This window comes from Nestor notabilis, unplaced genomic scaffold, assembly GCF_000696875.1.
Source record: "Nestor notabilis isolate BGI_N333 unplaced genomic scaffold, ASM69687v1 scaffold2107, whole genome shotgun sequence".
In the NCBI taxonomy this organism is placed as follows: Eukaryota; Metazoa; Chordata; class Aves; order Psittaciformes; family Psittacidae; genus Nestor; species Nestor notabilis.
In genome coordinates this window covers 2451-27082 of record NW_009936702.1, presented here as the reverse complement: position 1 = coordinate 27082, position 24632 = coordinate 2451, and the positions used below count along the sequence as shown (strand labels likewise).

The 24632-nt window shown below is 38.4% G+C and overlaps 1 protein-coding gene across 1 annotated transcript; it reads left to right on the top strand.

The window, feature by feature from the left end:
* On the top strand, nt 1–24111 carry STX7 (syntaxin 7). The gene is made up of 9 exons (XM_010018452.1): nt 1–140; nt 14303–14372; nt 16102–16192; nt 17853–17990; nt 18665–18717; nt 19447–19537; nt 20851–20923; nt 21643–21725; nt 23422–24111. Exons 1-9 carry the CDS (start codon nt 59–61, stop codon nt 23533–23535), a joined length of 795 nt encoding a protein of 264 aa, XP_010016754.1. The 5' UTR covers nt 1–58; the 3' UTR covers nt 23536–24111.
* Nucleotides 24112–24632: the final 521 nt, after the last annotated feature.

Here is a 24632-nt window from a genome sequence, read left to right as displayed (position 1 = left end):
TGGAGACTGTCTGACTTGTTCCTGCTGTGAATGATCTTGACAGCGAATCTACTCAGCCATGTCGTACAGTGCGGGTTTTGGGGATCCTAATCAGCTAGCCCAACGTATAACTTCTAACATCCAGAAGATCACGCAATGCTGTAAGTTGCATTTATGAATGTTTTATATGAAAGTTAATAATGGTGGTGTGCCCCATTCAAGGTTATTTTCTCAGATTCATTCATGGGAATTCACTCTCTGACTTCACTTGCTCGTTTGGTTAGTTTGAGGCACCCCACGCAGCAGATCCAGTCTTTCGTCTGTATGGTTAAGTGTGATCTGTCTTGGTGAAGTATAAGATCACTCTATATTCACCAAATGAATAAATAATTAGTAAGATGGCTGCTGGTAAAAAGCCAATTTTGTTCTGGCCATTTGTGTGGAACCTTAAGATTGTTGAGAGGTTTGCTGAGCAAGGACTGCATTAAATATTTACTTGAGCTCGATTTGTTTAGCAGGGACAGAAGCTATGGCCTTGCAGCTTACCCTTGAAGTACATATTAGATATGTAAATAAGATTGTGCAAGTTTCAATACCTGAACTTAGACTTATGATACCTAACTGGGGTGTTCAAGTTAAGTTAGGCTGCTGGGGTTTTCAGTCCTTTTTCCTTTCCTTCCATTTTCCATTATGTTTTTCATGTGTGTGTAAAGAAAATACAACTTTATTTCTCAAATCACACAAAGTATATTGTTCATCAGAAGGGAGCTAGCCATGAACAGCATATGGCTAGGTTCTGACATGCATATTTTCAATGTTGTGCAGGATGTGGTGTGCATGCAGAAATGGGTATTTTATTATTACAACTTTAAATTAATTATGATCAATTAAGTAAGCTTTAATAAAAACTTAGATTTTGTTTTGCAAGACAAGTTCTAGGAGGTAGTATTTGTAGCACAGCTGAATGGCATACTTGGGGTTTGCCTATTTTTCCAGCTACATTTTATATTTTCTTCCAGAAAGAATTTCAATTGTAACAGACAGGAATTTCAATTTTGCTTTATTGAAATGCTTCTGTACATGAGGGTTGTATTTCCTCAACCTAAAATTGACAAACTGGCTCTGTAAAAGCCCTTCTGCTGTATTTCTTAGAATCTGCTCAGTCAATTCACTCAGTGTTCCAGACACCTGCCAACCTGTGACAGACAGATTGAGAGAGATGAGACTCCAAGATGTAAAAAAGAAATCTCAGTTATCAGGTGAAAACATAAAATGAAAGCAGGGGTTGAAACTGGAGCATTGTGAAGAGAGTTGCTGAACATAATAACCAGGTAGTCCTTAGTCTCATCCTGCCTTTTCCATCTCCTCTCTTGCTTCTGTGTCTCCCTCCCCTTTTGACAAACAAGGAGTACTAAAAGCAAACTGCCCAAGCCTAGGGAGGAGACATGCCACAGGGGTTGCCTGTAGTCCTGCTCTCCTTTCCTATTTGAAATTGAGAAGTCTGAGCAATAGACAAGTGCTTCTGCCATTCCAAGATCCAAGCCCAAATCTCTGTTGGCTCCACTGCTGCATGCCTTCAGAAACCGGTGCTTTGCCTTCAGACACTCCAGCCAAGCACTTTTTTAGGACAGTACACAGCTGGATTCCATTCCTCACTTTTGTGTAGATCTTCCTGAACCGTAACCACTCAGTTATTCTTGTAGTCCATTCCCCATTGGTAGATTTTATGGGGATCTTGAACATGTTGATATGCTGAACATATTTCTTGGACTGAGCTCTCTAAGGGCTTATATACACTTCCCTATTTTGTTCCCGTGTGTAGTACCTGTCCAGCTTTCTGGTGAAAGGTGTGAACTGTGGGAACTTCCAGGTCAGACGAGGAGAAACCTACAAGCTTAGGGACCTATAGTTCTAGTCAGCTGCTGAGCAGGTATATCTTAGACTGCAATTTACGATCTTGGTTATGGAGGGATGGGGAAAGAAACAAGCATCTTGACCCAGAATCCATGTTTTTCCTTTTAAGCTCTTGATTTGATTTTGCACTTCTGTCCAGAAATGCTTAGCATCTGTGAGGTTTCTCAACTAATTTGAAATCTTCTTGGTTAACCTGGAGTTGTGTAGATATACTTGTTTTCAGAGTGAGATTAATAGAGTAAGAAAGTTTCATTTCAAATCACTGAACCATTTCACGGGGCCTTCAAATCTAATTCATACTTCTTCGAAAATTCAAGCAAGATGTGAATACTACTACAGAGATACAGATGAAATAAAGATGAGTTGAAAGCTGGCTTTTCCAGCTTGAAGCTGGCCTTTTAACTTGTGGGAGAAATAAAGAACAACTTCCTATATTAGACAACACTGTGCTGCTGGGGTTTCATAATACACCAGTTTTATAGGAAGTAGCATTGGTCAGAGCAACAATCTTTACTATAACATTTCTTCAAGGTTGAATTATTACACACACGCACCCTCCAAGTAATAAATTTGATCTCTTTTTTGATCAACTTTTTAATATGCCATACACATACAAGATTAAATACGTAGATTAAATAGCTCACATTTAATAATGTGGTGCTTCTGTTGTATTAATACTTATATTAATACTCTTTTTTTCTAGTTTATATACCCACTATAACTGATTGACAAGCAAAGCTTATCTCTGTGCTGGTTTAGCATACTACTTCTATAATTAAATCAGTTGCAATTTAGTGTTATTTTGGGGCTGTTCTCTGTTAATGGAGTGGACCTGTGTATGTGTATGGAGTAACAGCTGGAGTTAGCTTAGCACCCTTTTAACTTTAAAGAACAGATTTGAAACAGATTTTATGGATCTGTTTGTTGATCCAATTATGCAGTTGATTGTTATACTGAAGATATCTTAAAGAGTTGTGAATTGCTTATGCCATGCCTGAACTGCTGGTGAACTACTACAGTGCTACCTGTAGTGGGCTATTTCTTTGGAGGAGAAGGTGTTAGTGGGTCATTTTTAGGACCTTGACAGTATAATTGTGCTAGCTAACGGGAAGCAGTGTACACTGTTGTCTGCAGTCTGAGCTCTCTTGGAAATTTAAGCCAGGAGGGCACCTATATATGTTTGGGATTCCAAACCCGAGAGCATTCTATGAAAAGAAGGTTCGTTCAGCTGTTCTTTAAACAAGCATCACTACTCTCCCTCACGTTTTCAGCATTTCTGCAGAAATAAGTGATTATAACATCACTTAGCAACATCTAGGGAATAGAGTCTACTTTCCTCAGCCTGAAACTCGTGTTTTGCCAGCGACACTTCTGAACTGAGATTTAGGGAACTAGTCTGCGTAGCATTTTTCCATGACTTTTGTTAGAAGTGTTCCACTGAGCAGCTGGAATTTCAAAACTTAAGGCTCTTCTTAACAGCCAATGTAGAGCAGCAGGCCACAGGCAGGAGCAGGACAGATAGGCGCTCAGACCTACTCCTAGCATTTTTTGAGAATCCATGTGACTGTCTTTGAGCAGTGTTGTAAAACCAGGGGAGCCTGAATCACATGTGCTTGAATGAGCTGCAGCATTGAGTGCTGGAGCTTGTTGAGGTCAGTGATGCCTGCAAGCCATGTCTCTCTGGTTTGGTTTTGGGTCTGGGTTAACAATGATGAGAAGCAGATCTGCAAACAGCTAGGGAAACTTCAGATTTAAGTAATAAAACCAAAGAAGTGTATAAAGAGCTTTGGTACCTCTTAGACTTAGGCAGCTGCTAAATTTCTGTCTTATTAGAACAAAACTTATGATTAAGGTTTGAAAGTCTGTCTGGAATCTGATCCAAAGTAACTGTAATTCTCATTCTAGGCCTATCTTTTATCTGAGTATAAAACAAGATCACACACATTGTGTTGGACTTCTGAAATATGAATTTAAAGGTGGTTGAGGTTTGTCTCTAACTTTCTGAATATGAAGGACAGAAATAGGGAGAACAGAATATAAAGAATGACTCAGGGTGTAGTGCTCCAACCTGTCTGCGCTTTCAGATGGAGAACTTATTATCAAGGTGTTTTAATCAATGTTTACTGAAGGAGCAATAGTTCCAGAACTGGGTTTCATTTGTTGCACTTTCACTTACATGGCAGCTTAATGGCAGCTGCTATTAACTTGAGAGAAATCTCAATGCCTTCCTTCAATGTTTCATGGAAATATTGCCTGTTGGTCACTTGTTTACAGGAACTGAATAGACAAGTAACGAGCGTGATGCACAGAAGCAAGATAAACTAGCAAAATATTTATTTATTTATTTAGCTAAACAAGTCCTGCCTGCTTACAAAGTTGTATTTCTACCAGGCGTGTTAATTTATCATACTAGGGATATGCCTAGTAGGATTAGAGTATGAGTCCATATTGTGACTTCTTTTTTACCTCCTGTATTTTTCCCTTCTTCTTGAAGAGCATGTAACAAATTGTACAATAGAGTATCTGATGTTTCAACAAATTGTAAAGATGAAAGTAGAATAAGTAAAGCAAACAAAAACCAAATTGAAAAGCTTTAAAATATGCTAATTTCAGACTTCTTAAAACTGTGAAGGTGAGGGGGAGCATTTCTTTGAAATCTGACAGTTTTCTGCATGTTAAAGATTAGATTCTCTGTGTGAAGCAAAACAAGGGAAAGCATTTTATTTAAAAAGATGTTCCCAAGAGGGAGCAACATAGGAATTGCATTCATCTACAGGGACAACTCCATGGTTGTAAGGGTAGGAAGGATATGGTTAGAGGAGTAGGGGCTTCCTGCTCAGATGGAAAGATTTAACTTGTGTCTCTGACGGAAAGTGCAAGAAGTAGTAGCCAGCCGTGGTTTTTCCTCTGCCTACATACTACTTCTCTAGTCTTTCTCCTATGCATGGGTCATCGAGGAAGCAGACTTATATACCTTTGTTTTGCTTTGCTTGTAATATTTTCTTTGTAGCTATCGCATATGTCACTCAGTGCAGTCCCTGAAGAAAGCAAGAACAATACAGCCTAGATAGGTAACTATCATGCCTCCACTGGCATCTTAAGCCAGGCTTTGGGAGGTTTGGTTTAGAAACAGTTTAGAATGCTGGTTTTTGTTTGGAAACACAGAACAAAGTCTGGCTTAGATGAAGTAAACCCAATCTTTAAGTTTTAGAAATTTCTGCTTTGCTAACTATACTCAGAGTTACAGAAACTATGCTAACTGAAGTGAGGCATCCATATTCCCTTCCTACCTCTCCCTTCCCAGCTCCTCCAGTTTATAAAGATTGTGGCAGGAGTTTGTGCAGTGATGGCTGTGAAGTAAGAATGGCATAATCTACCCTTGCTCACTATCGGAAAGGTCAGTGATAGGGTATTTGACTTGTTCGCACACACTGATAATCAGCCCAGCTGGAGAAACATCTATTTTGCATAATGCAAGATTAAATAAGTAAATGAATAAAATTCAGTAGCCACAATCCGCATATTGCTATGGGGAGTCTGCTTGGCTTTGAGAGATCCTTTCTCATAAGGTCTCTTGACTTTCATTGAGGTAGTACAAACATCAGTTCATATAGAGCGCATTCTCAGAAGGTCAGCCTCAGCCAGCAGAGATCCCTCTGTCATGTGATAGTGAGTTAGTCCAATTTCTGTTGCATCCCAAGTTTTCTATAAGCTGGTATTTTCACTGGATGTGGTTAAAATGGAAGATGAATGACATTAATCATGTGACTTTCATTTATGTAACTGTAGAAAGTCATAAACATAGATTAAGCCCTGAAGAATACTAGAGTTCTGATATGTGCCTTTTTATTGTGGTTTAAGCCTGATAGGTAGCTAAAACAGGATGAAACATTGATGAAAAACTATGTCTGCCACTGTTTGTAATACCAACAGATTCGCATGATTATTCTTTAGCTAGAGAAGGATACAGATGGGAGAGTGAAAAGTAAATGAAATCACTGAGGTGTTGAAATCTGAACCCATATGAAAGCAAAATTCTGTTTTGTCTATATTTAAAGTGCAGTTTTGTACAGGTGTGGTTTTAAAGCAAATAGGCTTAAAGCAGAGTTTGTTGAGACCTTTAACAATGATATTGCCAGCTGCAGTTAACTAGAATTTAACTGTGGGAATATACTAGTTGGAACAAATCTTTCTTATTATTGTAGCTGTTGTCAAGAAGGTTTCTTGGATTTAGGATGGAATTTCAGTAAGACCTGGAAAAGGCTAGTTATTTAGGGGTTTTAAGCACCGTTTACAGTCCTCCATATTCCTTTTTCTGGGCTTTTCCAAGGCTGAGGAATTGAACTTGAATCTGATACATGCAAGTTGAAATTTACATATGGAGTATATTAGAAGAAGAAATTCAGATATTTCAGGTCTTTGTAAATGAGGTGAGGTCATGAAGCCCACAGTTCTTTTAGAAATAAACTATTTCTGAAAAGGTCAAGCATGAATTATTTGCATGCTATTCCTAAGGGCTTTGTACTGTGTAAAGTGGCAGATATTCTTAAAGTAGTATGCCTCACAGATTTTTTGTTTCTTTTTTTTAATGAATTTGGAGAGTGTTGTTAATTATTATATTTTTTGCATTTTGTGTTGTTAATTAAAAATGTTTTGGTTCTATGGAAATTGACATATGAAACAATGTCTTATGTGGATGACACTGCTAGCAGCAGAACAGAGTGAAAAACTGGTCTTTCATGTACACCTTAGCATGCTATCTATGTCGGTATGGGCAGAAAAGGCAGATTTTTTTTTTTTTCCTTGTCCTACACAGTTTTGCATTGCCTTAGTTAACTAGTCTGGGCAAGGTGGGGACTAAAGAGCTTACTGTATTAATGATCTGACCTCTTGAAAAACAGGCTTTCTTTATGTAGGTGGGTTGGGTTTATGGTGTTTGTTCAATTGCTGTTTACTGCAGAATCATGTGCCATTTTCGTAATTTAATAAGCTACTGGTATTCTTTAGAGAAAAGTTCAGACTTTTGCACTTCACGGAGTTACCACAGACACTTTAAGATATTAATAAAAAGTGATTGTAACTTGATTTAGTCACTTCCCCTTGGCTGAGCGGTAGTGATCAGCAAGTAGTGATCAGCATTCATCACATGATCAGTTATTGTGCATTTACACAATGTGTATTTAGTGTGCTCTACACCCACATTAGAAGAACAGGCACTACTTCAATCCCACTTCATAGTGTCCTTGAAAGGCCACTGCAGATGATAGAACGCTAGCATGGAATAATTACAACAGCACTAAAAGAACTGAAGGCAGATCCTGAACTCGAGGCATTGTCAGTGGCGTTCCTGGTCACTTGGGGGCATGATTCTATTCAGAAATGCTCAAACCTCTAATAAAATCCAACAGGAAAGGGTAAAAGACTTGATATTTTCCCACTCTTCCATGCTTAATGAGTCTTTAGTCCTTAGAGTTCTGAGGACATTCTTCACCACCATCTTCCTTTTATTTCCTCCTTCCCCACACACTTCAGTTACTCTGTTTCTCTGTGCTAATACGTTATCCTATTTTAGAGTAATTAGTATTATACTTTGAGTTAAGACAGAATAAAGCAAATAAAACCAAATTACTGACATTTTTAGACACTTGATTCCAATTAGGTGAGCTTTTTACTAAGCTGGGGTCTATTGGCTGGTGTCCTAGATTTGATTCCTCTAGTAAACTGTCACCCTTGGTTAAAGTAGAGTTAGCACTGTGGCATTGTGATTTATTTAAAATTGTAGTGTGAACTATGCTAGTAGCTTTAAAGAGGAGCTTATGCATGTACATAAAACGTCAATCTGCTGAATCTATTGCAAGTACCTTAGGTTGCTAAGTGCAACGGCTTTTATAAAACATCGATCCAGGTATGCTTTCTGCAATCTGTCAATCTTTAGTCAAGTACCCTCTATTGATGTGCAGAAGGAAAACCCATTGAATTGAATTTAAATAAATTGAGGAAGTCTGTTGTCCCCAGACAAAAGCAGTTTGATCTGGTGTAATTTTTACAAGTAATTCTTCTATTCCAGTAACCTGCTCTGAAGTGACTCTGAAGTTTATTAGATTCCACACAACTTAATCTGCAACTGGATGTGCAGTTGACTCACTTGTTCAGCTGGAAACAACTAGGAAGTTTCTTCATAGTTACCCAACCGGTGGCAGCGCATGTAAGGTCTCTGATGAAGTATTTCTAAATAGTGACTGTGCTGGTGGTGTATTTGCTGCTCATTTGCCTTATGAAGCCATAGCTGAGCCTGAGCCTCACGTGGAGCAGACTGCATTTGGTGCCACAAAGGAATGCTTTGCTGATTCTGTTTATTCTGTTTGTGTTCAGGAACTAGGAATATGACTGAAAATCAATGGCTTTAAATCCCCATTGTTCATTTTAGTCCTGTGAACTTTAGGCAGTGACTAAAATTCTCTATGTCCCTTTTTAAGTAAAAGATTAGTGGCATGAGGGGAAATCTTCACCATTACTGCTAGTGTTCAGGAGCAGCTGTAGCTGCTGGTTGGAATGCTGCTTTGCTACTCCTTCCCATGACAGGTCCCAGGCCTTGCTGTTCTGAACAGCAGGTTTCATTGTACTTGCTCTGCCTGCTTGTCTGGTTCTTGTCCTTTGCAGTACAATGCCTTGGTATTTGTTACTCATGTTGCTATTGGTGTTTTTTCCATGCATAGCCAGTGGGTGCCACATTTCCTGTGGAAGCATTAGACCGAAGCTTCATGAAACTGGGCAAGGTGGTGGGTCTGGCTTGGACTGTAGCACTGAAGGAAACTGTAGCTGGATGGCTATAACATGATCCTGTATGATTCCAGTTAGAAGTGAGGTTCCAGCCTGCAAAGTGGTAACAAGTAGCATTCACACTTTTTACCCCAGTTTCATGTTTCTATGTTGTGGCCTCGTTTTTAGTACTCTGGATTATGGGTTGATTGATGTCACTCTCCAGCTGTAAAGCTGCAGCAAGCTTGGTCATGGCTGCTGGAGGGTTTAAAGTTTGATTTTTCCAAATGTTAAATAGAATTGAGGTTAAGATAGGAAGACAGCTGATTGCAAGTTACCTGGGAAACTTTCTCTTCTGTAGCTGGAGTTACAAAGATCATCTTCAGTTTCCCTTGTCCCATGCTAGGGATGAATGTGGTACTTGGACCTTCCCAGTCCTGCCAGAGAAGGTGGGTGACCTACAGTCCTTTCTTCATTTCCCTCCTCTTAGTTCTTTGCCTTTCAAACATCAGCTGAAGGGGCTTTTTCACCTTTTATTCTGCAACAGTACTGTGGTGTAACAGCCTGTACAGTGATTACTGATTCTCAGTTGGGGATAATACTGTTTGCTCCCACGTTCTTAGAGGCAAAAAGTTTGGTTTGTTTTTTTGTTGGTTTTTTTTTGTTCTGGTCTTCATTATGTTAATTTATTTGTATCTTTATTTTAAGTTCGAAATTTCCTGTGTGATCTTAAACATTTTCATGTCCAAGGAGCAGTTACATGGACATGGATTTACTTGTGGTAATGGAACAGCCTTGCAGAGCCAGCTAAAAAACACGGAAAGATGAGGAGAAAGAAGATGAAACTTTCTTCTTCCTGGTCAGCTAAAAGCCAGCTGTTAAGCAAGGACAGTGTCTGATCCAGTATATGAAATATGCTTTAATCTAAGGAAAAAATAATATGTATTGTAGATCTGGAGGAACATGGTTCTCAAATACTCCTACCTATTAAAAAATACAAATATTTCCACTGTGAATCTTGTTATTGCTGTAACTCCTTTGGAGAAAAGGCAGACTTTTATATGAGGTAGTATTTTTTTTCTGTGCACCCTTCTTTTCTTTTTCATTTTCCCACCTCCCCATCCCCCCACCCCCCAGACGGAGAGCTTTAATTGACTGGAAATGGAACAACTGTTTGGCTAAGTAAAAGCAAACATGAGCTGAGTCTTAAATAGTTCTCTCTGTAGGAATTCAGGTTAGGTCTTAATTATTTCTCTGGATCATCATTAACCATGTCTGACCTGTTTCTGAGCATGTGACAGACCTGAGAGTAGCCGAATACCTTTCATCAGCTGATAGTTATGTATTATGACTTTTCTAGATCGGGAATGTCATGAAGACAAGTGAAAAGTCTTCTTACTAATGCAGTATTGCTTCTTTCTAATATAAGACTAATTTTCCAGGTGGAAAAAGTGAGATTATTTTCTTTTGTATGTGAGATAGGAATTGCTTGGAGAAAATGGTCTTTGCTTGCATAGTATCATGTACCACGATCCCTGCACTGCCCAGTTTGTAGTGGGGACTTGCCTTCTCTGGTAACTCATAGCCAGCCCACAGCTGGCAAGGTGCTGCTCCTGCAGAGTTGCAGTATGAGCCCTGAAGGAGCTGTGGATCTTCATTATATACAAACATCTAACCTGATCTTCAGTCTAGAAGTGGCTGCAGGAGATTGCGTGCCTCTGATGGAAGCTGTTGCCATATCCTGGTGACTGGTGCAGAACACCTGCATGCACACAGTGTGTGCCCTTCTGCAACTCTTGAACAAAGTCCAGCAGCTAGCTGTACATACCCAAGGAACCTGAGTTAAAGTGTCAGACTTTGCACTGAAATGGATTAAAATCATGCACAAGATCCAGTCAGGCTCTGTTACAGGATTGGTAATGCCCAAGAGGGACCTTTGGTAGTCATATTACTCCTGTCTTTTAAAGCTCCTTGGAAGTTAGAAGAATTGAGAAGGGTGAATACCTAAAGGGTGAGGTAACCTAGGAACCCATCAGAACTGTGCTCTGATCTTTGGTCCCTCGTTGTTACCAGTATGTTACCAGAACAAACTAGGACTTCATGAGTTGGGCCTAAGCCTTTGGCTCTCCGTCACACTTGAACATTACTGATGGATTGAAAGGCACCAAAGCAGTTGCCAGGTACCTTGATGTGTCAGCACAAACTTCCTGCACAGGGGCAAAAAGCTGGTTACAAGGGAGACAGTACCCTTATAAATACACTGTCAGCAGGGAAACTGGGAAATAAGGGATCTTTGCTTAATGAAAAGTAATCCCAGGTTTTCAGCAGGTTTGCTCTCTCCATTTCAGTGCCAAGATCCTTTCCCTGCTTGTTTCCCAAATGGGGCAGTAGAAGGAGCCAGCAGAGGTGTTTCTACAGTTTAACCTTCAGGAGGAGAGACTAAAGCTACCCTGCTTTTCCCTCGAGGAAAGGAAGGGATATTGACTTTTATCTAAGAAGGTTTGAAGCTTTGAATCAAATTCTGCAAGATCTCTGTGCATACATGGGAGGGAACAAGACACATCTGTGATCCAGGTGGTAATGTCTTACCACCTATTTCAAGTTTTGTTTTTATCGGTAAAGCTGTATGAGGTTTTGAGTCTGGACAAATGTCTGTGGTTTAGGCGGTTTTGTGATCATATGTATAATATTATATCAAATGTCTGAAGGAGTAGTAGCTACAGTAAGAAATCTGTTAAAAAAATAATCCAAATCAAAAGAACCAGAAGACTATAAAGAAATGTATTTTTTTATCCTGTATACAACTTAATCATGTTTAATATGAAGTGTACTTCACATGAACAAAAAAATTAGAAGAGAAATGCTATTTTTTTTTTCTGAATCATATCCTTATTGTGAAAGGTTAGGGTGGAAAATGCTAAATTACAGGAAGCCCAGAAAAATCTGTGCCTTGTTTAGTTGTTGGTTTTTTTTTTCCTTTAATTGTTTTTTGGTGTTTTTTCATCTTGAGATTTGAATCCCTATTAGAATTTTGCGATGCTGATGCAAACTTAATAGACTTCTTGGTAAAATGTATTTTAATTTTATGCTGCATTCTTGAATCCTGACCTGAACTGGGATGAAATTCCCTCAGCCTGGAGCTGTATGACTGACCAGCTACACGGTGCTGGCTTTTAATTTCCCCTCAGTTATCTACTTGTGTTCAGTTTTAGAAGATGGACATGTATCTAACTGGGAATGCAAATATTGTAAGTATAGGCTTTGTTTCAGAAAATTAAACCAAAAACTTGTATTTTCTTTATTTGCAGTTAAATAATGTATCTCTAGGTGGCGGTAGGACACAGGAATTTTTTCTGTCTGCAGAACAGGTGTTGACAGTGCCTGCCGTTTGTATTGGGTTGGGGGATCTTTTTGTTGGTTTTGGGGTTTTGGTTGGTTGGTTCTTTTTAACTTTCCCTGTAAAAGTACATATAGAATCACTGAGCATTTTTGCTCTTGAATTAGAGGGGAGAGTGCCTTGGAAAAAGCAAAGGATAATTTATGTTCAGTTTTATAGATATTAGATTCATAGAACATCAGGTTGAAGGGACCTCAAGGATCATCTGGTCCAACCTTTCTAGGCAAAGCATGGCCTAGACTAGATGTCCTAGCACTCTGTCCAGCTGAATCTTAAAAGTGTCCAGTGCTGGGGAATCCATCACTTCCCCGGGGAGATTATTCTCACTGTGAAAAATTTTCCTCTTGTGTCCAGTCAGAATCTTCCCAGAATTAACTTGTGCCCATCAACCCTCATCTTTTCCGTGTGAGTCCTTGTAAAAAGGGAGTCTCCATCTTCTTTTTAGGCACTCTTTAAAATACTGGAACAAGATGAAAAGGTTTCTCCTGAGCCTTCTTTTCTCTAGGCTGAATAAACCCAGCTGTCTCCGCCACGGTTGCAGATAATACCAAGCAGTTATCTTCTTTTTGTTTTGTTAAAACAATGCATTACACTGAACATAAAAAGAAGGCTGAATTGCCCGAAGTCTGTGTTTATCAGTACTTGTGACCAGCACCAGGTGCCCAGGAGAAGTGTGATGGGCCAGACAGTTGCCTGGTCCTGGCAGGCAGGAGGCCTCCACTATGCAGGGAAGGGCTGGTGCTTGTGGCAGGGGGCAACTGTAGGAAAAACTCCAAAGTCTTCACTGATGATTTGCTGCTTTTCAACTTAATTAAAATACATGCTGTGTGAAACCCATCTGACACTGCTGTTCCCTCCAGTAATTCTTTTAGTAGCTTGTGTCCCTTCAGTTCCCCCAAAGAAATCTGAAGTATTTGATTTTTATCTCATGAAAAGCTTAGATACTAACTTTCCCTTTTTTTTCTGATGTCTTCATTATCTGGGTGTGCTCAGAAGGTGCTATAGCTATATGTATAGAAGGTACTGTGGCTTTAGCAGTTGTTGACATTGGGACATTATGTAAAGCAGTGTAGAAAATCCAATATTATCTAATTCACTGGAGACTTGTTATGAAACAAGAATTAGAATTAATAGTCTTACTAAAAATTTGCTAAGGAATTCCAGTTCTATCTACATGCTTGACATGGGTAACTTCCTTATTAAGTTCTCTGTTACAGATCTCTTCCACAGTGTATGGAAAAATACTGGGGTTTTATGTTTGTTTGTTTGAAGGTTTTCTTATTGCTTAGAGATGCCTTTTACTGTAATTTAACTGTGTTTAGGAAAAAAATATACAAACTGAGGATCCCACATAATAACCTACCATCGTATTTTCTACTGACTGTGGTATACCAGTCTGCCTGGAGAGGGCCACAGAAATACAAGGAAGACAAGTCTACTCCTAGCTGAGGTCAAGCAAAAAGAAATTATTTTGCATATGTATTCTTTTGTTTTAGAACATGTGAAGGTGTTAAATCAAGGTGAAGCACATAAAGGATATTAGTTTTGCAATGTGATAAACTGCATATCCTTGAACTGTCTGTTTTTTTCCTTGCTTTCTCATGTGACAGTTAAATATATTAAGCTGAAAATAAGACTCAGATGATGTGCTGCTTCTTCCAGTTCAAAACTAATATATTTTATGAAATACACTGAAAAATCATTGGTGATTTGTATTGCACATTTAAAACTGTAAGGATTTCAAAATTACAGTTTAAACCTGGACACCCAAATAATTTTTTTATGTACTCTAAGCCCCTATATCCTTTGTTGCTGTCTCTTCATCAGTGCACTGGTTCTGAAAGATTTATGTATGATAATCTCATGGCAGTCTTTAAGGTAGCTTTCCAAAATTACATGTGCAAAATATGATTAAACCAGAATAAGAATTTTGCTGCTTATTTTAAAAATTAATATTAAAAAGCCTGATTTATATTTATTATAATTTAACTGTTCTTTAAATTATCTATTTCTGCCTAGACAGTTGAATGTATACCTATCTTTTCTAAGAAGCCCTGGGCTTATGATTGGTCAAAAACCATTCACTAGCTGTTGTGGGACTTCTTAAGTGGAGTCTTTGTAGTAGGATGAAAAACTCTTGAGTATCAGTTTCTGACAACTTTTTTGTCTTTAGACTTGTCAAGCAAAAATGCATAAAATTAAGTGGGGAATTATCCATGCCCCATTAAAATTGCTCTTCCTCTTCACAAACAGCTGCTGAAATACAAAGAATACTACATCAGCTTGGAACACCACAGGACACGCCTGAGTTGAGGCAACAGCTGTGAGTACTTCACATGAAAACGTTTAATTTCATTGGCATTGTAAACAGTCTCCTGGTAGGTGTTGAGGTGGAGTTTTTGTTAGGCAGAGTGCTTGATCTCGAGAAAGGCAAGGATAGAGAAATACTTGAATCTTAAATGTTGAGATGTGCCTTTTAAAATTAATCTTCAGTAGTCTGTAAACTAGAGCCAGCTGTTCTGCCCATGTACACTGCCTGCGGTATAATACATGTGTAAAACCTGTGCTGTATGTCAGCCAAGGGAAAGTGGCAGGACAATACCACTGTTTAAAAACAAACACCCATACCCTCTGCTCCAGACAACTCTTCAAATCTGTCCAAGTCTCACAAGGTAATGATTATATTGGGGAGGGGGAGTTGTGAGAGCTGATACTTGGGGAGAGAAGGGAATGTCTTTTTAAGTGATGAAAGCTACAGTAAGGGATAATGTTACAAAATAAACATGTACCAGAAATACTAACATAGTAGAAGTGAAATAAGGCTCCAAGGTAGATGCTGTGCTGTAGTTCAGTCACGTGAAGGTGGACTTACATTGGTATGCCACTAACAGAGACAGCCAGCTGCTCTCCCCTTCTCTTCCTAGTCTGATGAACCGGTATGATTTTTTTCCATTAAACTCCTTTACCATATTAATCTCGGGATCATAAATGCACATAAGTGACATGTTGTGCTAACCCTGTGGGTGAGAAAGTTGGCAGTTTTCAGCATGGTTAGTGCTGAAGTGTGGCCACTGAATAGTAGTAGGAGGTGTGTATTGGACCACAGGCATCACATTCATTTTGTGTGAACAGCCAGATAGCTTTGTAATAGCCCAAGTTCAGGGCCCATAACGTTAGTCAGGTGCAATCCACCATGGATATCCTAGTGAAGACTCTGAATAGGTGAAGATCAACATGCACAGTTTATGCAATAACCAGACAGAATGTAGGCATAAATTCACGACTAAACAGGACAGAAACTGTTGTGAAAGACATATTCCAGTCTTTTTATGAAAGTATATATAGTAAGCTTTCTTGAGTTTTTATCTGTCCCTTTTTTACTTGCTTGGACATTTGGCCTTTCCTTTCACATTGGTACGTATCTGAAGACTTATTTGGTTATTTTAATATTTCTGTTGATTGTTTGCTAACAGCTTTTTGGATAAAACATTTTTATATACACTGGAGAGGAGGATGCAGAAGCAGATAAAGAATTTGAGTTGCTCCAGGAAATAAATATGAAGATTGGTAAAGGAGTGTGTGATAACATCAAAAGCAAAGAGACACGCAAAAAAAAAAGGCACTGCTGTTGAAGACAGGCTTCTTTCTAACCACTAGTAAAGCTATTAGTAAATAATGACGTTTTCAGCTAAGTTCACAGCTATTGTATCATGGGAGAATATAGATCTCCTTTGTTAAGCTTTCATGGTGTTTTCTGTAGTTATTCTGAACTTGGAAATGACCAGGTGTTTCCAACTACTGATAGCCTCAAAAGGACTATGAAAGCATGTTTTAAAAAGTGAGTAATGATGCTGTCACACTGAGGAACACACCTTCTCCATCATCTGTTCCACCTGGAATCTGTGGTGTCACACCTTTACAGGGAAGAAAAGAGTAAAGATGGCTTTGTGCACTTTAAAAGCAGTGTTTAGTACTGCTATGTTTCTGAGAATCAGTGAAATTCAAATGAAGTAACCCAGTGGTCTCTAATGAAACTTTGTGTTTGGTTTTAGGCAGCAGAAGCAGCAATACACCAACCAGCTTGCCAAAGAAACTGACAAACACATTAAAGAATTTGGATCATTGCCTGCAACAAGTGAACAGGTATAAAACCAAAGAGCATGCCTTGTTTGACTATCATGTTGGCTCATGTACAGTATTTGAGTGACTTCAGTTCTGCATGCCCATTTTTGTACTCCTCACCAGGCTTTCAAAGCACTGCTTAGTTAGTCAACATATTTGTACAACAGGGACACTGTTGCAGTCTGTACTTGTCCCGAAGTTGTTTTTATGTATCAGGAATGAGGTAGTTTGCGAAATGGTAGGAATCAAGGCAGTGCCCTGTGCCTGTGATTTCAGGTAGCTGGGCACTTTGTAATCTGTTGCAGTGATGCTGACTCTGTGGGCACTCTGACTGCTTCCAGGGTCACGGAATCAGGGCAGGTGGCCAGTGCTCTTCACCCACGGTCCAAATAATTTGAATATGCACAGTACATATATCACTCAGGTCAGCATATGTGCTATGTCTTGTGCACAGGCTTTTCCTTTTTTAAGAGGGGTAGGCAAGAGTTGTTACTAAAACAATGTGTAAAGTCTTTAATCTGCTTCTGTCCCAGATCTGTGTAAAATCTCATCAGGAGGTAACGTGTGAAGTGGCTGTTGTCATTAGCACACTCCTGTCTGTATGGTTGCATATTCTTGCAAAATCTGTCGCTTAAATAAGGGAAGAGCAACAGCATCCCAGAAAATGCGTTTAGGTTATTGTCATTCAGACAACTTGCCTGGTCAGTGGCTGGTTACCAAGGAGCCTTTAGGAAAATGAATTGCCTTGAAATGCTAAATACAAATGTCAGGCCATGATCCATGTGTGCCCATCCTGTCAAACTGTCACCTTCTAATAGAGGTGTTAAAACTTGGTCTTGATGTATAACCTCTAGTTCAGGCAAAGCATGTTTGGGTTATTTATTTATTTATTTATTAATGGTTTCTCTGTCTTGGAGCTGGAAAGCTGGTGGTGAGATGTTTACTGCTTAATTTTAGTCCTTTTATCATGAGCATCTTCATCAAAGCTACCTCCTGATGAAATGCATAAATAACAGATTGCTGAACATCAAATTATAGCCTTTCAGGAATGTGGAAGGAAGGGTTGATGTAATGTATGCGTTTAGGGAAATAATGCGGAGCCTCTCCTGAGTGCCCAGTATTTCTCTTTCCTTCCCTACATTCTTAGAAAATAATAATAATTAAAAAAAAGCCTGAAAGGTTAAAACAGGTATTTTTGTACCAATTCGTAAGCACTTCAGGGGGCATGTGAACCCACTTCTGGATGCAGCTCAATATGTATTTCCAGCATTTATGTAAAATACATGTAAAGTGCCATGTTCTTTCTTTCCTGCACCCTTCCCCCCATTCAATCACCTTTGCATATTTTAGCATCCACAGGTTCAAAACATTTCACACTGAAACAGTAGGTTTTATAATCAGCAGATAATAAGGAAGGTAGAAGCTTTCTTGTTCCTTCCCATTTGTCATTTCCAGCTGCTAAAATAAAAATGTTGGTTTCCTCTTTAAATACTTCAAATTGTGATCTCAGAGGGAAGGTTTGTCCATGCAGCTGCAAATGATTTTGTAGACAGCTTTCCATTACACCTATGTAGAAAAACAAACAAACAAGAATATATAGCTTAGCATGGAGTAGCCTGGAAATGTCAGAGCCTTGAAAAGCCTGAGCTCATTTGACTTGGTAAAACTTTTTCTCCTATAGCGTCAAAGAAAAATACAGAAAGACCGTCTTGTTGGGGAGTTCACCACAGCACTAACAAATTTCCAAAGACTCCAAAGGCAAGCTGCTGAGAAAGAAAAAGACTTTGTAGCCAGAGTAAGAGCCAGCTCAAGGGTGTCTGTAAGTATCGGAAAATGTGCCATTATACTCTGTTTACAATGGTGTTGGTGTTCTATATCAAACTTGCATCCACACTGCTACTTACAAAAGCTCATACATGACTCCAGATACTGCAGAATGTGTGCTATATGTGTGATTGTATAGTAAAGGCTGAAATAAGTTGTAATAACAAATCCAGCTTCCCCAATATTTTTTTCCTTGCCTTTATTACACAAAGCATGAACTGTCCCCAGGTTCATGCTGTAATCTTGAAAATGCAGGTTTTACTAGATTTTAAAATGCTTTTGCTGGACCTTTAGATACCAACAGATTTTTCCTACAGGCAAGAATCACTTGCCAGATTTCTATGCAGTAATAAAGTGGAGAAATCTGAGGAGCTTGAGATGTTGAGCTTTTCCTTGTTAGCGTATCAATTTTGCCTTTTCACACCATGCCAAATACACATTGCTGTACTTGTAAATTTTAGCAGGCAGTTACTGAGCTGAATGGTTTTGCTTGTGTTTCAGCTTTATGCATGCATAAAGCAAAATCAGGATGAGAACATGTTAAATCATGTTTCGGTAAGAAGTTGACTTGCTATAAACCTTGTAATATTGACTCATTATAGAAATGCTGACAGTGCTCTTTTCAGGGCCATAATGTTTTATTTATACTTTTAAACACTGATCATGTAGGGTGGTGCTCCTGAAGATACCTACAGAGAAGGAACACTTGTCTCTTGGGACAGGTAGGCTGAATTTCTTGATAAGTCTTAACCTAGCTCATAATAATAAATGGCCTGAAGAGAAGCCAGCTGCCAATTTATTTTTAAAGTATTTCTTCTGATCAATCGCCTTTTTGTAGAGGGAGTTGGGAAAGGTTGTTTAGTTGGACTTTTTTCCATAAGGCAAGTGTAGAGAAGAGGCTTTGGTGGGATAGGTGGGAAGAAAAAGAATGGCTCGCATCTCCCCTTTTTTCCCCATGCTTCAGCTTTAGTCATCTCCTCAAGCTGCCCTAAGTCTGTATATGGACTGAGACCCAAACTTAGGTAAGCAGAGTCCACCCTGTGAATAGAGCAAAACTGTTAGGTTGTGATAAGGGTCCAGTGTTAACTGGGAACTCCCATTGCTTTCATACTCTCTGAGAACTGCTTCTCAATCTCAGATTCTTTTTTGTTGGCTGCTTTTTTTTTGCCTCAGATGGATGTAAACTTTGCCTTTGTATTTATACTTGGAATTTCCAGATAGCTAGCTGAATGTTACGTACAGCATTGCTACAGTGGCAGTTTCCTATACAGAAGGGGTGACTTAGACCCTTTTTTTTTTACCTTGTTAGCTAGACAGGTAAGGGTAAAAATTCACATTTTGTTAACCGATAATGTAAAGTATGTGCTATGTACTTATCTGTCATTTTATTCTTCTGAGTGGTTTTTCACCGTGCCTATTCTGTTCTGGGTGGGGATTTTTTTGTTTGATAGTCAACCCCAGGCACAAGTGCAAGATGAAGAAATTACGGAAGATGATCTCCGTCTTATTCAGGAGAGGGAATCTTCCATTAGGCAGCTTGAGGTAAGTACAAGTGCTTTTACAGCAGAATATGCTTTTAATGTTTCCAAAGCAAAAAACATTTTATAGTGGCATGAGCGTTAATTACAGACATAAATCTTGTGGAGTTAGGATTTGTTTGTGGGTGTATGTTTTTCCTTCAAAACTACAAATATTGCCTTTAGATGTGAAATGTGCATTAGAACTCGTCTGTATGAAAGCTGTGTTGTGATATGGTGTTTAACTTCAGTGGTTCAGTTATGGAATAAGGGAGTGCTCATGTGATTGGAAAAAAAAAAACTCAATTTTTTTTCATCATAGTGGTCCTATCACACAACCTTTTTAAACAGTGAATATAAATGTAGCAAAATTATGCCTTTCCTCTCAGGCATTCCTAATATATTGTTCAACATCTTCGTTTTGTAGGCAGCTTTTCTGAACTTTCCTGGAAATACAGAGATACTCTGTTTCATTCAAACTTCTGTAATTAAGAGCTTGTCAAAAAGTTTAAAACATTTAAAAACAAGATGTAAGCTACACAAGAAACTTGTCGTGTGGGATGAAATACTGATAGCAAGAGGCTTCTGTGAAGGCAAAATGAATTCTTCCAGCCAGTCTGGAAAAATCCATCTCTACCATCAGTAAGAAAGATGCTGGAACTAGAGTTTGTCAGGAATTCTTGCTCATGCGTGTGGTAAAATCCATAATATCTATAAATTTTTCAGTAATCTCTTCCTTGCCACCCATACTTTAATTTACAGTGAATTGAACTAAACGTTTATCAGTCATTAGTTAAGAAGAGATCATATGGACAGTAACATGGCATCTATTACTTCATTATAACCAGATGGTAATAGGATAATGTAATATAGGTGCAATAGCTTAGCCGTATTATATAGGTAACTTCTGTAAATTGTGGTGCTTACAAAATTTGTGTGTGTTTAGTTCAATAGGTGTACTAAAACTAACTCAAAATACTTTCTGGATATGCCTTTATTAATTTGTCTTAAATGGGTAGCGTTTAAGCAAAGTTGTCATGAGCCTATCCCTTCAGTTAAACTAATAAAAGTATGTGTGTATCCAAGCCCTCAGCAATGAGAGGTCCGGTTTTAGACGTGAAGTGTACTTTGTGCGCATACTTATTGTCAGGCAGTTTGATTATGGTAAACTTGATCTCGTAGTACCAAAAAGACTTCCAAGTAAACTTTTTTTTTTATCTTTTAGTGTAAAAAGTCATGGATATGTACTCAGGAGGAAGGGGAGCTATATTTGTATCTAAATGTACAGAGATATTAGAATATGTTATGTCAATTAATGCAATGGTTGTGTCAATGCAGGCAGATATTATGGACATCAATGAAATTTTTAAAGATCTAGGAATGATGATCCATGAACAAGGTGATGTGATAGGTAAGTCCAATTGAAACATTCTCCGAAAATTTTTTATTCTGTTTCTTTGGAGAGCACCAGCGTAGAACTTCCTTTTGCTGTAAAAATTCCTGTATTGAGAATATCAGTGCTAAAGCAAACCAGGTGCAACCTAATAATGGGCAGACTGACTGAGATGACTGGGAATACACTAAGAAAGTGTGTTTAAAATGTTGTTTAAATAATTATGTAGTTTTTCATGTGTGTAAAATGTTCTTAAAAGCAGATTTTTGAACTGTTCATACCTAAAATGGGAGTTTATATCGGCAGTTTTGCTGTATTAACTAATGATAAAAGTGAGCAGATTCAGATAAGGTTCCTGCTTTGCCCTCCATGTAGGCAGGTTTATTCTTTTAAAGAAATGTGATTGGAAAATACATTTTCTGAGTCTGCTGCTAAGCCTCTGATTTCATACACTTTAGGACTTTTTTACTCTGAGCAGAGGGTAGTCAGTAGGAAGTTGGAGGACAAGTAAAAATGGGGGGGTTAAAATAGAAAAAAGTTGAAGTAGTGAAAGTTTCTACCTCATAAGTATAGCATGGGACAAACTTCCATAAATCAAGGTACAAAACTGTACTGATGAAGACACCAGCAGCTGGGGGGCAGCTATTACACATGCTCTCAAGTGTATTTCAGCATTCCAAACCTTTGGCTGGGTTATGACTGACCAAAATTTTTAACTCTTCCCATTTAAAATAAAGACAGCATAGAAGCCAATGTGGAAAATGCAGATGTACATGTGCAGCAAGCAAACCAGCAGCTGTCAAGAGCAGCAGACTACCAGGTAATGTCAGTGCCGACTGCCAGTTGTGTGTAACTGTCCTTTCTCAGTAGTCTTGATTTCCACTTTCTTCTGCAGTTTAGATTTCCTCAAGGCTTGGAGACTTACTTAAAAGTTTGTTAGGCTACCATGGTACTTCTGGGTCACTATAAAACAAAAGTCAGTAACCTCTGAAAGCTTTGGGTTTCCTGTAAAATTAGCCAGGCTGTTTCAGAGCACCGGGAGTTATAGCTTTGCTTAAAAAACAAATCAAAACCAACCAACCAAAACCCCCAAGCAAACAAACCCCTCCTTTTATAGCTCAAGAAATAAAAGGTTCCTGTATGTAGAGAGCAAGCCTCTAAAGATAACTAGGGAAGATAGGCAGGGAAGTCTTCTGAAGATGCTGCCAGTTAGTACTGATTTTTGCTGCCTGAAATCTTCTCAAAGCTGTATATATCCAGCTTCTTTTAATTGCTACTCTGATGCTAAAAACCTATTTCAAAATCTCCAACTTTTTTTTTTTTTTTAAAGCCTCTTAAATACCTTTAACTGCCACTTCTGTATAACATTTTTGGAACTTATTAGAAATAATCTTATTAGTAGTAAATCTTCCCTCTTAAGTCAGAGTTAGTTCTTGGACTTTTCTCTCCCTGCCCCCCCCCCCCCCCCCCCCCCCCCCTTTTTAAAAAAAATTAAATAAAATCAAATCCTCTAATGTGTTAGTATTAGCCAGCATAGTAAATCAATGACAAAATGTCTGAAGGATTGCCTGCTGATTTCAGAAGTGAGCGAGGGAAAGGAGTGGATTCATCCTTGAACTGTATTCTAGGTGACAGTAACTGGCACATTAAGTATGGTGGTTGGCTCCTATCATGATACTAACAAAGTTCAGGAAAAAACACCCAGGCAGAAGAACCTCTGCCAAGTAGAGCAAAGCCTGGCTTTGCTTCTGCAGCTGTGGCCTGGAATCCCAAGATTTGAGTGTTTGTTACCCCTTGGCTATCAGCAAAAGCCTATGAAACCCACTTGTGATTTCCTTTCCTGCTGTGAAGGAAACCTTTGGATTCCATAAACCTTAGATAAAGGATGACAGACTGCTGCTAGTCTTGGGTGCTCTGGTATCTCAATTTACAGACCTGTATGTTTTTTTTTATTTGTTTGTTTGTTTTTCTTTTTTTATGCGTGTTGGGTTTTTTGAAGAGCATATTGCACTTGACAAAAACAACTTTGAAATAACCCTGTCAGCAGATGCAAAGCCAGTCTCCCAGAAGTCTAAAATTGCAGTCTGTTGTCTCCTTCTGCATATACATTAACAGCCTTTAAATTATTTTTTTTTTCTAACAGAGCATTTCTACCTCCTCTACTGTGCAGGTTGGCTGTTTTCCTCTGTATATGGTCACCTGCTCTCTCGCGTTTTCTTTCCATCAGTGTTCTAATTATATCCATTCATTATGTTTCTGCATTCTCTTTCATTAGTTTATTATGTATGCCAGAAAATACCACTGAAATAATTTTCTTGAATAATATAGCCATGAAGTAAGTTGTGGCTAACTTTGCCCTTTTTTTCTTGAACAACTTTATATGACGCATTAGTAAGGACACAATTTAGTTAGGTTGCTCAAGCAGTAGGACCTTACAAGCATTTGAATAGTCTTCTGATGTGGTGTTGCAGTTTTCAATCAACTTGGGTTTTTGGTTTTTTTTGCTCTATTGGCAGCAAAGATCCCGAAAGAAGATGTGCATCCTCATTGTTATACTTGCAGTTGGAGTATTGATTCTTGGAATTATCTTATGGTTAGCTACAAGTAAGTCTCTGGAGAAAGCATTGTAATTGGTATTTAAATTGTGAAAGGAAATTCCTAATCATGGTTTGTTCATCGTGAAGCTGTGTAAAATAATAGTCCTGTACTTCATCACACTTATTTTTTTTATAAGACTTATTGTTTTAACATGAGAAGTAACATTCTCAGTACTACCATCAGTATAACTGCCTGCCCTCTTGGATGTGGGTGCTGTCTTACCAGAAAAAAAACAAATTCATAAACTTCCGTTAACTTAAACATAAAAACCTCTTAAGGTTTAGGGGGCTAATCAAAATCCTGATACTTTGTTTTGATGGGACAGGCAATTATCTTTTGGGATACTGCTAAATGTTGCTGCCAAAACAAACTCCTGAATTGTTGCTTGAGGCAATGAATTCACGTCTCAGAATTTATTTTTAAGTTAGAAATGTCTTTCTAGCTCACTTTCCATCCTACTCACCTGCCCATTTGATATGGGTGGTTCAAAAATAAGATGTAGGTTGCTGAAGTTGGTGTGATATCTCCCTTATAACTGAAGTCTTTGAATTAAACCTTCAGTTTGCCTGAAATCTTTTAGATGCTTCATTTATCTCTATACCTGGCATTGAGCATGTTTATGCCTGGAAGCCTCCTGCAAAGGTAGGTAGGGTGGATGATGTAATCATGCAGATTTTTTTTGTTTCAGTTCTTGCATTAAGAAATATTGTGTTTTATGTGCACACGTCTGGTATCTTTGCATCTGAAGTGTGCATCAATGAGCTTGGCTACATGAAAATAAACTCTGTGAATTCTTAGGCTTACTGGGAAGAATAGAAGTTCCCAACTTCCTAACTGCACTTGAATGTCACTGTTCTGAAACTGCTGTGATTCGGTTTCTGTGAACAGATCCAAAGTAGTATGTGAGGTGTTTCATACAGCTGAAGAAAAGAAGCTTACAAGTTCAATTCCAAGTTCAAGAGTGGTATTTGAAATGAAGTTGAAATCAATTGAACTGATTCAAACTGTTTAAGACATTTGATGTGTATAGCCTTTAAAACAACCTTTTTCCTTTTGTGCCATTTTGTACTAATATATTAAAAAATGTAACAACACTTTTTTGCCAATTAACCTATTTGCCTTTTTAAGT

What these genes read in the sequence shown, in the direction of transcription:
- STX7 (XM_010018452.1), top strand. Translation starts at nt 59, where the DNA reads ATGTCGTACAGTGCGGGTTTTGGGGATCCTAATCAGCTAGCCCAACGT. An exon ending in GAGCCAGCTCAAGGGTGTCT is followed by an intron (nt 17,991 to 18,664) that starts GTAAGTATCGGA and finishes CTGATCATGTAG; the next exon opens with GGTGGTGCTCCTGAAGATAC. An exon ending in CTTCCATTAGGCAGCTTGAG is followed by an intron (nt 19,538 to 20,850) that starts GTAAGTACAAGT and finishes GTGTCAATGCAG; the next exon opens with GCAGATATTATGGACATCAA.